The sequence below is a fragment of the Aegilops tauschii genome, chromosome 7 (genome assembly GCF_002575655.3).
Source record: "Aegilops tauschii subsp. strangulata cultivar AL8/78 chromosome 7, Aet v6.0, whole genome shotgun sequence".
Classification (NCBI taxonomy): Eukaryota; Viridiplantae; Streptophyta; class Magnoliopsida; order Poales; family Poaceae; genus Aegilops; species Aegilops tauschii.
Genome location: NC_053041.3, coordinates 84,771,285 through 84,787,285, shown reverse-complemented (window position 1 = coordinate 84,787,285; position 16,001 = coordinate 84,771,285). Strand labels below are relative to the sequence as shown.

General features: G+C 45.0%; 1 protein-coding gene across 1 annotated transcript; it reads right to left on the bottom strand.

Moving 5' to 3' along the window:
• Positions 1-2,680: 2,680 nt before the first annotated feature.
• On the bottom strand, positions 2,681-4,350 carry LOC109755305 (uncharacterized). Its single transcript, XM_020314218.3, has one exon. It carries the CDS (start codon positions 4,167-4,169, stop codon positions 3,450-3,452), a length of 720 nt encoding a protein of 239 aa, XP_020169807.1. The 5' UTR covers positions 4,170-4,350; the 3' UTR covers positions 2,681-3,449.
• Positions 4,351-16,001: the final 11,651 nt, after the last annotated feature.

The following is a 16,001-nucleotide window of genomic DNA, read 5'->3' as shown; positions in this document are numbered from 1 at the left end:
GGGAGTACGTTCTCTCTAAAGAATGGCTTCAAAAGAAAAGAATTCTTGGATATTAATCCAAGAAAAGAAAACAAATAGATCATTGAGAGTCTTGGTTGACGAATGTCTTTCATGTATTCTATATGAAGAAGATTTTTCAGTCAACACGATTTGAGATGAAACAAACAACATGCGTGTTTAATTTGACCAATGTCGGATCAAGCATGTGTGTCAAAGAGCGTTCGGATTTATTTCTGAATTTCATGATTGCATATGCAGTCAAAAGAGCCAATTCTGGCATTTATGTTCCTTACAGGGAATTACCCGCATAGCGGGAAAAGAGGATTATGATAAAACCCGCATGGCGGGGAAAGTCTGGGAAAATACCTGCGTAACTGGGTAAAGTTGACATAGTATTATGTCAAAAATCCTATACGTCAGGAGAAATTTTGGCAAAGAACTTATCCTGTATGACAGGAGAAAGATATGATGACTCATGTGCGTTTGATGTGTCCCACTCTGGGAGAAAAGTACGGAGTAGCTATTATGCTTTCCTAGTATCGACCGTACACCTTATGTGTAACGGTCATTAAGCACTCAATAAATCCAAAGAGAATAAAAGTTACAGACTAACCTAAAGATAAGAATGATATGCAAGTGTGACTTGCAAAAGTACTAATGATAAAGAACTATTTTGAGTTTCCGAAATGGAATGAGGAATAAGGAAAAAGTACTCCCATACCGTTAACAGATAACTTCATTACATATGAAGTAATCAGATACATGAAGTAGATACTCAAAGTTTCCTCAATTCACAAGAGTTGTGAATGGTTTTTCGAAATTGTGGCAGAAAAGTTCTTGCCACATTTCGAGGGGGAGAAAGAAATATGAGATATCCATTAATGAAGAATGTGATCACCTGGGGGAGTACGACGATCATAATAATACCCCTAAAGAAAAGAAATAGATGTATTCCTGGATCTTTTACAGTTCCGAAAGCAGACTAAGGAATACTAAGACGGTGCTTAAAGTGCCATAAAGAAGAAAGTTTTAACAGATTAAACCCAAATAATAAAGTTTAAAGATACGCCATTTTTTAGTAAAGATGGAGTAATCTGGGGGAGCATGGTATGAAAATACCTAAGACTCGAATAGATTGTATCTGCGGGAGCATGTTGTATGACTTATACAACACCTGTTGTTAGCTCCATAAAGGAGGAATGAGTAAACATGGATCATGTGATACAGGTCCTGTAATACCTATTGCCTCTTGGAAGTGAAAGACTACAATTGATTTGCCTCTTGGCAATGACAGAGCAACAACAGCCCCATATGAAAGAAGTGCCAGTACCTGAGACACAGATGGTCTCAAGGAATGAGAAAATCAGATACTTCTGATTACTATAAAGTCTATGTTAGTGAAATTCAAATGGAGGTTGATCCCACCTCATTTAAAGCGCTCAATCGAGTTTTGAGAAGTGTCTGCTTATCTAAATGATAAGAGACTATGTGAGATGAAATGAAATTGGTGAATTCTGACGATGTTCGGGACTCATGAGTAATTTCCAATGGAGCCAAAACAGTAGGCTGCAAAGAGTCTACAAGGACAATGTGACTCCAAAGGAAATATGTAAAGGTGTAAAACACGACTAAAATTGAAAGGTTTTTTTTGCGCATTTTACACTGAATAGATTACAATGAGTGTTGGTAGCACATCATGATCTGAGTTACATCAGATGAAAGATATTATGATCTGAGTTACATCAGATGAAAGTAAAGAACACAGGGGATACTGCCTGAAGAAGTCTTTTATGGACTAAAGCAATCAAATGTTGTTTTGGGTTAAAGAAAATGAGAGGACAATTGTGTTTGTATAAAGTTATAGAATGGGAATTTCATTTCCTATATCTTGTACATGCGGATAACATTCTGCTTGTTAGTAGTGATGTTAATTCGACTGCAGGAGGAAAAGAAGTTCTTGTCCTCAAAGTTTAAAAGAATGTCTCTCCTTATAAGGATCGAGATTCACCGAGAAAAGAATAAAAGGGGTATTAGGTGTGTCGCATGGGCATGCTAAGGAAAGTTTCTAAAGTATGCATGCGAGAAAACCTACGCCTGTTCTTATAGTAAAGAGTAATGATTTTGGGAACTTTAGTGTTCCAAAAGTCAATACGAAATAGACCAAATGAATATGGTACCATATGCTTCAGCTGTTGGAATCTTAATGAATGCAAAAGTATAACATTACCGTGACACAGTTCACGTAACCGGGTTGTTTTGATAATGTCCAGTCCAGATATAGATCACTGGAATGGAGTCAAGGATATCGGCCTCATGCTGAAAGAAATAAGTGCTCTCAAAAGATTGTGAGTACAAAGACAGGACTCGTGAAATATACAGCGAAATCCACAATTGTCGCTGACTTTCACACTTGGAGTTTTTGTGTGGAAAAACTCTAAAGAATGAATCAATTATCATTAATATGATGTAAAGATAATGTACAACATGATATGAGGCTGAGGGACATGCAAAAAGGTTAAAGAAACAAGTATCCGGAATTGATAATGGTTGACAACAGCGATAACCATTTTAAGCTTTTCGCTCCTATGACAACGAGTCAAGTGTTGATGCCAAACACACTGACATAGAGTTATGCGTTGTAAAGGAGAAAGTCCGGAATCATGTAGAAATGCTTGAAGCATAAAAGCAACAGACAAGTGTTTGCAGATCTGCTTATTAAAGGCTTGCCGCCCAGTGTGTTCGGAGAACACTCAGTCGACATGGGTTTTATGGTATAGTCTAAGATTTCCGGACAATAAAAGGGCCCAAGGTTAAATAATCTGTTTCAAAACAGAGGAGTGTGTTGTAGGTGTTGATTCTATCGGGAATGAACCGTGATGGTGAGACATGCTCTACATGCAAATCTGTGATGGAACGAGTACTTTGAAAAGAGTTATTTCAAAGTATAAAGTTAAAAGTATAATGATGAGATTAAGGGGGAGAATGTTAGGTTGATCTCTCCAATAATGGGCCCAACGGCTCATTGGGCCCTTGACCCACGCCCTGATCGGGGGCGTCCAGCCCAAGCAAGGCTGGTGGGCCCCTATCGCGCAGTGCTATAAAGAGGAGGTGGGGACCAGGGGCACGGGGTACGAGGTTCGTCACCGCCACTGTTCCCCACTCCTAACCCTATCCGATCCAGAGGGAGGCACTGAAGCGATGGGAAGCTCCACCGCTGCCACTCATGCACTTCACCGTCGACCTCTACACCGACCGTCGCTGCCCGTCCGCAGTCCTCCATCGACAAACCAGCAATGGCCGGAACGCTAAGATAAACACCCGAATACAGACAATATCCCACTGATCTACTCCTAGTCGATCCAGTAAGTCTATCACCCAGATCTCCCTCCTAGGCCGGCCATATCTACACATCGGAAGCAGCTGCGGCGGCGGCAGATGTTGTTTCTTGGTCACGGGTCGCGGACGCGGGGGCTGGTGGCCGGCATGGCCACGCCGGGAGACGTCGGCGCCCGTGGCGAGTGGAGGCACCCGAACCCGAGCGGCGATGTGGGCACGAGGATCGGCGACGGCATCCCGCGGAGCCGGCGCATGTAGGCCGAGATGGGGGACTCCGCCGACATGCAGACCGAAGGGAGCGCCGGGAGAGGGGAGAGCGTCGGCTGGGCCGGCGACGGCAGGATGGCCGCCGGGCGGGGCGGGGCCAGCGGCGGCGGCCGGATGCGGTGGAGCCGCGACGGGATGGCGGACAGCGGAGGCGGAGGCGGAGGCGGAGGGGCCATGATGGGGCGCGGGGGCGGAGGGGCCATGACGGGCCGCGCCGGCGGCGGGGCCGCCGCGGCCTGGGGCGGCAGGAGGTGGGAGGGGGAGCCGGTGAGCTTCTGGACGACGTCGCGAAAGTCGGACTTGTCGATGTTGTAGACGGGGGGCTGGGGCGGCGGGTGGTCGGCCGGGGCGGGGGCGGACGAGGGGGGATGCGGCGGGGCGAGGAGCGGAGGGGACATGCGGGAAGGCAGCGACGGCGGAGGGGGGGACGGCGCTTTCATGGAGGAGGAAGCGGAGGAGGAGATGGAGGACTGCTTGGAGATCTTGTAGGAGGCTTTGTTGAGGGCTCGGAGGGCGGCGGTGGAGGAGGCCGCGGAAGGCGGCGGGTGGCTGGGGTTGTTGTCCATGACCGGAGGACGGCGGCGGCGGCAAGGGCGGAGACCGGGGGAGAGTGAGGTGGGGAGGAGTGGGAGATGGGGATTTGGGGGGCAGTGGGAAAGGGAGGCGAGTGGGCGATGGCCGATGGGATCTTCTCTGTCGGCCTGCCTTCTGCCCAAGCCAAAGCAAAAGAGAGGCTGCCTGCCTCCGCGTGCAGACTGGCTGTGGCCTGTGCCTGGCTGATGATGAGCGAGCTGATTGGTGACTGGCTGCCCAGCAGTCCAGCGTTTCCACCCAACGCTTTGCTTCCTTTTATCTATTTTATCTATTTTTGGATAAAACTAAAACTTCGATTACTCTCTTTCTTTCGGTGGTATATAATATATGCAATGCTCATCTACAAAAACAAAATGCAGTGACCAAAGGCGCGTGAATGGCTCGGCGAGGAGATTTTTCAGGATTTGAACTGACCAGCAGAATCACATGATTTCTCGCTCGCTCTGCTCATTTAATTTGCTACGTAAGCGTTGTCGTTTTCTCGTTAATGAGCAAACTTTTCGGGTTACCCGAAAAGTCAAAGCAGTGGCGAAGAAAATCACTCGCACGTGCAACCCCTCTGCGCGCGGTCACGTCTAGATCATTAATCAACGCTCATGCCATTCCGGCATGGAGTCATTCTCGCTTATCATCTAACCCATGCATTTGCTGAGTTAGGGTTTCTTCTTGAACATGGCATTGCGACACAAAAATCTCGAGGCACGATTCTGAGAATTCGTTTGTGTGCTAGCGTTTCCTCTGGAACATGCCATTGCGGCACAAAACGTTCAAAGCAAAATTTGGTGAATTCATTTGTGTGCTCTAGATTTAGACTCCAACATTTGCAATCTCCAGGAGAAAGTGAAGCTCAATATAAGTGGTGAGGTGACATTAGTGATAGGTCTAACTTTTCTTCTGACTTTTGCCTCGCACGATGTTGCTTTTCAATCTCAATCTACCACTCAATTCTTTTATTACCTTCTATGAGGAGGAGATCGAGCTAGCACCCATATTTTTGAGTATCTAAATTGACCAACATAATCAATCCTTTCGCGCATTTGCGACTTCGGATCATTAATTGTCACTCACGTCATTCCCGCATGTAGTACTCAATGCTCGCTTGCATGACATGGCCAATAGTCATTGAGGAACTAACCCATGCATTGATCAAATATGGTTTTCTTCTGATCATTGCATAGCGGCACAATACTTTCATAGAAAAAATATCAAAGAATTTGTTCGTGCACTCTATATTTAGATGCCAAGATTTGAAATCTCACATAACAAGCTAAGCTCATTAGATGGTGCTAGTTCTAGAGCTAACGATTCTTCTTCCTCCTTTCTCACTCACGATGTTGCTTTTTTAATCTCAATTTGCTGCCAAATTATTTTGTAGATTCCAATGAAGAAAAGATGAGGTTGCTGACCATGGTGACATGTCACATACAACAGCATGGGGTTGACATGATCGTGGCATGTGGTTGTGAATGATCAAAGGTGTCAACTATAATGGAGTGAATAGATGACTATTATTTTTAAAATTTTCTTAGTTGATTTTACAGAATGCAAATAAACAAGTTCCCTAGAAATACAACTAATAGACACACTCTATATGATAAGCAAATCTAGCAAGCTAAATTACTCTATGCACAAATAAAGTGTTATGATAGATATTAGCAACGTGGGCACAGAGACGATAATGTATCCCTAAGTTAACATCCTTTGAGGGACGATGGACTCCGTGGAGAGGTGTAGGCCAAACAAAGCACCTATCAACACAAAAGTCTCGCCTTCTTATTCCTTGATCCTTGGTAAAAAAAGTTCAAGCTCAACCACTAAGGGTAGGTCTTGAAGTGACCTCCAATATTCACAGACTATGGTGCTACCACAAATTAGAAGCTCAGCACCGACCGCCTAGGAGTCTCCGACCTCCAAGAGTAACGAGGTCAAGGGGGGCTCTTTTAGTCAAAGAGAGGGGGAGGAAAAAATCAACAAATGGAGGCTTGGTAGAGCGGGGAATAGCAATGGGTTGGGTCCCAAAGTTAGCTCAAAGGGCTAACTCAACTTCGTGGGGAGAAGGGTATATTTAAGGTGTAGGATCAAAAGAATGTCTAGAGGGGGGATTAGACTACTTGACCAAATAAAGATCTAACATTTTCCCAATTTTAGTTGTGGGCAGATGTAAGTGCATCTAGTGCCACCCCTAGTTGGTTTTGGAGTATTGACGACAAACCTGGTTGAGGGACTAGTGTGTTTGTGAGAATTGCAGGATAACACAGGTAGTAGTCCCTCATTGATTCGGTTTACCTACCGGAGATGACCCCTAAAAATGTATGAAGACATTGAAGACAATTGTGGTATGTGAAGATATTCACATTGAAGACTATGACAAGAGAAGACATCGAGTGAAGACTATGGAGCGCGAAGACATAGTTGTTTCGTTGTTTCCTTTTCTTCTATGTTGAGTCGTAGGAACCACCGTACTGTTAAGTGGGGTCCCAGTGAACAAAGTCAGAGTGACTGAAGTGATGCTCAACCAAATCCTATGTCTTCGAGCGAAGACAATGAGAGCAAATCTTATCCAGAGCTGGATGAGTCAGCTTTACTTGTAGCCCAAGTCAAGCTGTCGCGTGTGTTTGAAATTTGACCGTTGGAACACGTGTCAGTTCCTTAGTGACCCAGGGTCATTTCGGACAAATCAGGTCGGGTTGCCTAATGGCTATAAATAGCCCACCCCCTACACCATAAATTGGTGGCTGCTCAGAGTTAGTGCACGGCTTTTATCGTTTGAGAGCAACCCACCTCCGAAGCTTTTGAGAGAGAGAAATCCTTGCGAGGACAAAGCCCAAACACCCAGAGCCAAAGAGTGTTAGGCATCTCTGAAGTCTTTCTGTCCGCGTGACCTGAAGACTTGTTACACTTGAGGACTGTGAATCCTCCAGCCGGTTAGGCGTCGCGTTCTGAGCATCCAAGAGTCATTGTGGATCGCCGGTGAACCAAGTCTGTGAAGGTTTGGAAATCTACCTTGCAGACTTACCAGAGTGATTGGGCGAGGACTGGGTGTCCTTAGCTCAAGGGGAATAAGGTGAAGACATGGTCTTCTGAGTTAAATCCCAGCCTCCCTAACCAGACGTACAGTTGTCACAGCAACTGGAACTGGTCCAACAAATCCTTGTCTTCGCCAAGCGACTGGTTCTATCGTCTCCCTCTCTTTACTTACAGTTTGTCTTCGTGAAGTCATTGCCTGTTTGCACTACCTGTTTGACTTCACTGTGTGACTACTTTCGTTGTTTGGCTTCATACTATCTTCCATCCAGATCTTTACTACCTAGCTGCTATTAGTCTTCGTGCTTTCACTTCAATGAATACTTGACTATGGCTTGCTTAGTGTAGTCTAGCTTCCGCTGCATTTCAATAGGTTCATTTCTATTGTTTGTCTTCAAAACTTTCATGTTTTGAAGACTTTCATAAAAATCGCCTATTCACCCCCCTCTAGTCGATAACTAGCACTTTCAATTGGTATCAAAGCAAGGTACTCCCTTGTTCTGTGTGATTCAGTTTAACCACCTAGAGTTTTAGCTATCTCGACTGCAGGGATAATCAAAGTCTCCGCTGCTTGCCCCGTCTTCGATGGAACTGAATATCCCTACTGGAAGAATAAGATGTGCATGCATCTTGAAGCCATTGATGTCGACCTCTGGTATGTCGTCAAAATGGTGTTCCCAAGACTGGTGAAGGTGTCACCCCTACTGATGTCAAGAAGTTCATTCAACTGGATTCTACTTCCAAGAACATCATCTGTGGTCATCTGACCAAAGGACAGTATGGCCGTGTGAGTGCTCTGGAAACGTCGAAGCTAGTCTGGGACTGGCTCTCCAAGGTCAACGAAGGCGTCTCAACCCAGAGAGATCAAAGGATCAGTGTTCTTCGCAACCTCTTCAACCGCTTCAAGAGAAACGACAATGAGAATGTCCAGCTCACGTTTGATCGCCTCACTGACATCACAAATGAGCTTCGTGCTCTCGGCGCCACTGAGATCACCAAGCATGAAATCGTCAAGACACTGCTGAGATCACTTGACAGCTCGTTCGACACCCTTGCCCTGATGATACGAGAACGCCCTGACTTCAAGACACTCGATCCGTCTGACATACTTGAGAGGCTCAACACACATGAGTTCCAGCTATCTGAGAAAAGAGATATCTATGGTCCCAACTATGGCCGAACTCGTGCTTTGAAGGCAAAAGTTGTTTCCTCATCTGAAGAAGAATCTGACTGCAGTTCTGGTGATCCTGAAGACATTGGAAAGGAGCTTGCTATGCTTGTGAAGAAGTTCCAGAAGTTCACTAAGAAGAAAAGCTTCAGAAAGTCTTCACGATCCAGCTCAAGAAATGATGAAGCTTCCACTCATGACTATAAGAAGAGAACATGTCACAAGTGCAAGAAACCTGGACACTACATCTCTGAGTGTTCACAGTGGGACAATGAGAACAAGAAGAAGAAGAAGAGCAAGGAATATGATTATGATGACAAGAAGAAGAAGAAATCCTCAAAGTCTTCTTCCAAGTCCTCATCCAAGTTTTCATCTCATAAGAAGAGCTCATCTGGCAAGGCTCGTGCTTTTGTTGGAAAGGAGATGGATTCAGAGGAGGAGTCTGCTTCTGAGGAGGCGGAGGTGGAGTCTGAGGAGGAGTCCGATCCTGGCGTTGCAAGTCTGGCTCTAGCTACAGCCTACGTTGCCAAGTCCATCTTCAACACTGAAGACAATGGCGCCGTCACCAACGCTGATGCTAATGACAAGGACGGCTCTGCTCCCACCTACTGCTTCATGGCACGTGGTGCCAAGGTAAAATCACGCGATGCTTACTTTCAAACATCAAGTGAAGATGACTTTGATTGTGAATCCAAACCCAGCTACAAAACACTTGCTAAAATTGCAACTGAACAACAAAAAGCTATGGAGCATACTCAAAAACTGTTAGACAAAAGCGATGACCTGTTGGACGCGGAAATGACCCGTTCTCAGTCCTTAATTGAAGACATAAAAAATCTTCATATTAAGTACCAGGAACTTGAAAGTCGTCATGAAACGCTCTCAACCACTCATGAAAAGCTTTCATATGATTATCTTCAAAGGAAGCAAGAGCTTGAGAAATTGAGAGCGGCTCATGAAGATCTTCAAAAAGAGAATAAGTCACTTCGCGCTCAACAGATCAGTCCTGCTCAGGAAGGATTTGAACCACCATGTCTAAAATGCCTTGAGCGTGATAACGCTACTTCTGTTGCTGAATGTTCTACTGCTGCTACTGTTGCAATATCTTCAACTGTTGATGTGGTAACTAACCCCTCTGCTGAGGATACCACTACTATTGCTGATGAAAATGCTAGGTTGAAGACATTGCTTGAAACAGGGATGTACAAAAGTCTCAAAGGGCATCAGACACTGTGCGATGTCCTCAAAAAGCAAATTCTGAACTGAAACCCTAGGAAAGAGGGTGTTGGGTTCGAGAGGAAAATGAATGTTGATGGCTCCTACTGGAAGCCTGAGCAGTACCCCAAAACCACATGGGTTGCTGCAAATGGACCTTCAGTGGATCCATCCACCTTATCTGGCTTCACTTGTGCTAACCCTATTATCATTGATGAATCCTTTGATGCAAACTATAAACTGTTTAAGAATCAGAATGGTGAAGTGTTTGCCAGGTATATTGGTACTAACTACAGGAATGGGCCACCTATGAAGAAGATCTGGGTTCCCAAAAGTTGTCTTGAGAATCTTCCTGTGAATGTCATCATGACACCGCCTGGGAAGAAGACAAATCCCAGACCAAAAGCTTCATACGGTCCAAAGACTTCATACAGATACAGGACTCAACTGAGTCACCCTAACGCCAATGTTTTGCAGGGAAACCATACTCAGACTTATGAATATGAGCGTGTTTCTTCAAACCGCTATGTTCATAAAACTAAGAACTTTTCTGCTTATTCATATGAGTACTATTCACCTCCTGCAAGGCTATTTGCTAGGGCTTCAAAGCCGAAGTTCTCAGATGCTGCACTTAGACTCATTGCTTCTAAGCCACCCCTGAAGATCTGGGTGGTTAAGAAGAATTAACTTTCTTTTGCAGGGAAAGGTCTCCAGCCGGAAATCAAAGGCGTCTGATGCTATTGCTGGGGACCTAAAACATCTTGTAGGGCGCAAGATCAAATGCCCAAATGGTCTCACTATGTATTTTGTTCCTGAATCGTTTGCCAATCATCCTATCAGTCCTAATCTTGATTTGAGCTTTGATAATCCTCTTGCCCATCAAATGTTTATGCTTCACAATACTCTTGGTGAAGCCTATCCCCCTAACTGTACTGCAGGGTATGACACCTCATGCTTCAGAATGGATTATGGACAGCGGATGCACTAATCATATGACTGGTGATCGGAGTCTTCTCATGGACTCAACCTTACGTCCATCTGACAAGAGTCACATCACATTTGCTGATACTAGTAAAAGCAAGGTATTGGGTCTAGGTAGAGTTGCAATCTCAAAGGATCAGCGCATGGATAAAGTGATGCTTGTTGAATCCCTTGGTTTCAACTTAATGTCTGTCTCAATGCTTTGTGACTTGAACATGATTGTGATATTTGGAAAGTACCGTTGCCTTGTACTAATGGAATCTGACAAGTCTCTAGTCTTTGAAGGGTACCGGAAAGATGATCTGTACATGGTAGATTTCTCAGCAGGACCACAGCTTGCCGTATGTCTTCTAGCAAAAGCTTCAGAGTGCTAGCTCTGGCATCGAAGGCTAGGGCATGCCGGCATGAGGAACTTGCATACTCTCGCAAAGAAGAAGCATGTCATAGGAATCGAGGGCGTCAAGTTCAAGAAGGATCACTTGTGCGGTGCCTGCAAAGCTGGGAAGATGACTAGGGCCAAGCATCCCTCGAAGACAATCATGACGACATCTCAACCCTTCGAGCTGCTACACATGGACTTATTTGGCCCTACTCACTACTCTACTCTCACTACTACTGCTTGTCTCTATGGCTTCGTCATTGTTGATGATTATTCAAGATATACGTGGGTGCACATAATTCTCTACAAGACTGAAGTGCAGGATGTCTTCAGATGCTTCGCCAACCGTGCCATGAACAACTATGGCGTCAAGATCAAGCATATCAGGAGTGACAACGACACTGAGTTCAAGAACACCGGCCTCGACCTTTACTTGGATACATTGGGAATCACTCATGAGTTCTCCGCTCCGTACACACCTCAGCAGAATGGCATCGTGGAGCGCAAGAACAGAAAACTCATTGAGATGGCTCGGACGATGCTCGATGAATACAAGACTCCAAGAAAGTTCTGGCCTAAAGCTATTGATACTGCATGCCATGTCATCAACCGTGTTTATCTTCACAAGCTTCTGAAGAAAACATCCTACGAACTCCTCACTGGTAAGAAGCCAAATGTCAGTTACTTCAGAGTATTTGGTGCTAGCTGCTGGATCAAGGATCCACATCACACTTCAAAATTTGCACCAAAAGCACATGAAGGTTTTATGCTTGGTTACGGGAAGGATTCACACTCCTACAGAGTCTTCAACCTCTTTCACTATAAAGTGGTTGAAACTGTGGATGTGCGGTTCGATGAGACTAACGGCTCGCAAAGAGAGCACCTGCCAAATGTGCTAGATGAAGTTCCACCTAGTGAATCCATCAAGCTCATGGGAAATGGAGAAATCATACCAAATGAAGCACAACCCGAGGAGGAAATTATCATTTGTGCACCTAATCAACCTGAAGACAATGCTCAGCCTGAAGACAATCCTCCAAATGATGACAATGATCAGCAAGAGCAAAATCTTCGTCCGGTTCATCCTCGTGTTGCAAATGAAGTACAGATTGAGAAGATAATTGATAGCATCAATGCGCCTGGTCCACTCACTCGTTCAAGAGCAACACATCTAGCAAATTTCTGTGGTCACTTTGCATTTGTCTCAATATTTGAACCCAAGAAAGTTGCTGAAGCCTTCATGGAACCTTGATGGATTCAAGCTATGCAAGAAGAGCTTCAACAGTTCAAGCTGAACAATGTTTGGGAACTTGTCAAGCGTCCAGACCCCCGCAAGCACAACATAATAGGCACAAAATGGATATATCGCAACAAGCAAGATGAGCATGGTCAAGTTGTCAGAAACAAGGCTCGTCTCGTTGCTCAAGGATACACTCAAGTTGAAGGGATTGACTTCGATGAAACATTTGCTCCTGTGGCTAGGCTTGAAGATATTCACATATTGCTAGCCTATGCAAACCATCACAACATCTTACTGTATCAAATGGATGTGAAGAGTGCATTTCTCAACGGCAAAATTGAAGAAGAAGTGTATGTTGCACAACCTCCTGGCTTTGAAGATCCAAAACATCCTGATATGGTATACAAGCTTAGCAAGGCACTGTATGGCCTCAAACAAGCCCCTCGTGCTTGGTATGGCACACTCAAAGACTTCCTGAAGAGCAAAGGCTTCAAACCTGGTTACCTAGATCCCACACTCTTCACGAAGACATATGATGGTGAACTGTTTGTGTGCCAAATATATGTGGATGACATTATCTTCGGCTGCACCAACCAGAAATACAGTGATGAGTTTGGACACATGATGCAAGAGCAATATCAGATATCCATGATGGGTGAGCTGAAGTTCTTCCTTGGTCTTCAAATTCGTCAGCAAAGCAATGGCATCTTCATATCTCAAGAGAAATATCTCAAAGATTGCCTGAAGAAGTTTGGAATGCAAGATTGCAAAGGTTATACGACGCCAATGCCAACCAAGAGTCATCTGGGTCCTGACGCCAATGGTAAAGAGTTCGATCAAAAGGTATACCGCTCCATGTTTGGTTCTTTACTTTATTTATGTGCATCTAGGCCAGATATCATGCTTAGTGTTTGCATGTGTGCTCGATTCCAAGCGGCACCAAAGGAATCGCATCACTTAGCTGTGAAGCGAATTCTTCGATATTTGGCTTACACCCCAACATTAGGATTATGGTATCCAAAGGGCTCAGAGTTTGATCTAGTTGGATTCTCGGATGCTGATTATGCTGGTGACAAGGTGGATCGCAAGTCTACATCAGGAACATGTCACTTTCTGGGACGATCACTTGTCTGTTGGTCTTCAAAGAAGCAAAACTGTGTATCACTCTCCACTGCTGAATCCGAATACATTGCTGCTAGATCTTGTTGCGCTCAGCTTCTATGGATGAAGCAAACACTCAAGGACTATGGCATCCATCTAAAGCAAGTACAACTCTACTGCGACAACGAAAGCGCCATCAAGATTGCCAACAACCCAGTTCAGCACTCGAAGACAAAGCACATTGAAATTCGTCATCACTTTCTCAGAGATCATGTCATGAAAGAAGATATTGATATCATACACGTCAACACTGAAGAGCAATTGGCAGATATATTCACAAAGCCCTTGGATGAGAAAAGGTTTTGCAAGTTGCGGTGTGAGCTAAATATCTTGGAATCCTCAAATGTCCTGTGATCAGGCACACATCCTAACACTTATGCATGTTGATGACTTAGATGTGCAACACACGAAGTAATGTATGTCTTCAATTCAATGAAGACTTACACTCTGAGTGTGAATACATTAATGCGGAATTTGACTTCGGAGCGCCATGATAATTGTGCGCCGTGTCTGGGTCTAATACTTCCTATACGGTGGGTAACGCCACCACCAAATTCTTCTTTTTGAAGTGTTTTGCTCATGGCGTTACATTTGCTATGTCTTCGCATTTGGTTTGTCTTCTATATCAACATGTCTTCATGTTTATCTTCACTATGTTGATTTGGTTGTATTCTGATATATACATATATTAGTGTTCTGTCCTCTACAACATTCACTTATAGTTATGTCTTCTCGTTTGAATCTTTTGAACTAAGTGAATGTGATCGGGCCCTAACCTCTCTATGCTTCCTATCTCAAACTCTATCTATCCAAATCATACACATTCTGTTGAAATTGTCGAATGTCTTCTCTGTGTCCTTGTCAGCAGAAGATACAGAGACAAACATTAAATCTGTTTTAAATGCTCAATTCTTATTGCCTGAAACCCGGAGAAGCCGGAACGACCACCCGACAGCCCATGCGTGCGTGGGAACATGGAACAACTCCCAAATGTGTTGCATGTTCGCCACGTGTCTCTCAGATGTGAACCGCCAGGGGTACCTGCGTAATTGCTCTGTGCCATCCCTTTCACTATAAATGCACATCCCATCGCGGTCAAAAATCCTTCTTCCACCTCTCCACCTCGACAAACCCTAGCGCCACCGCTAGCTCTCGACGACGCCGGCGACGAAGCGCTTAGCTGCCGCGACCTCTCCGACGCCGTCTTCACGCCGGCCGTGGACATCGTCTTCTCCGCCGCCGCCGTAGGTGTCCTCCATCGCCAAGTTAGGGCACGGAAGATCGAACTGCTCGGCCTCATCTTCTACTCCATCTAGCAGTTCATCGTGTGGTAAATTAAAACTCTCTTTTTACCGTCTTTTTGATCCTATAGATTCATCCTTTCTACCAAAAGTGGTTTCTGCCTCCACAAATTTGGATCTATCCTGTCTGCATCTCATATGATGCCTAGTATATTCACTTATGCTTCACACGTAGTTAGATTCCTCACTTGTACTTATTCTTGCATTCGTACAAATCTGGAACCAACTCTCAACATATAAGTGAATGTCTTCGCGCTATGAGGTCAATGTCTTCTAAACTGATTTATCTTCAAAATCTTCTGAGAATGCATATGACCTCTTCCCCTTCCCTCGCATCTCTAATGCTGTCACAGGTACATGTCCGTGGGAGAATCCCTTGGTTATCATAGTCTGCATTCATTTGCAGAATTCTTACAGCATCATATCAACTCTCCCGAAGCCAGTTCCTGTCTGACCAGCAGACGAAAGCCTTTGACAGTTTTGAAGCCATTCAGTCTGAACTTCATGGCAACAGATAAGTCAGTAAGGAAGGGTGGCAGACAGCGCCGTGGGAATACATCAAAGGATTTGCCACCAGACCTCTATGAGCTGTACAAGACAGATCCAGAAGAGGATTACAATCAGCGAAAAACCTGAATCCAATGGATTCGAAGATATTGGGCAGAACAATGGTTCGTGACCCAGGAGTATGCTGAGAAGAATGCCATCAAGTGACCCTGGGGAGACATCTTGTACAAAAATCTTCCACCCAGGTCCAGAGCTGAAGCCATTGAACAAGTCTTCTACCCTCGCATGGTCCGTGGACCACAGCCAGCTGATGTCGACCCATCTTCATTGCAATGGTGTCGTGACGACAATCTATTCAAGTGCAACTTTCAGTTTGCCAAGAACTCGGCCAAAGAGAACAAGAAGTCGCGGGGATTAGACTTCAACCCAGGTCCCTCTGCTCCTCGTGCCGATGGCACACGTGAAGCTGAACCCAATCTTGTTGGGCCCTTCTACAACCTAGAAGGTCTCATCACTCACATTTTGGTTCAAGGGACAGCTGTGGATCAACCTGCAGATGACGCTGATTCTGACAAAGCGCCTGCTCCACCGAAGCCTAAGAAGCTAAAGAAACCCAAGGCTTCAAAGCCTTCTCCTGCACCAAAAGCTTCGCGAGCAAAGCCTCTGGCCACTGCTCCTCCTGCACCAAGTGTGCAGTCAGAAGATCTCTCTCGCATCTCCAAGTCTGAGAAGAAGAAAAAGAAGCCCATGCACACCACTAGTCCAGCTCTGACCCCTGCTGCCATTCTGAGGAATGAGAACGACGCCATTGATCTGTCGAGTGACGAC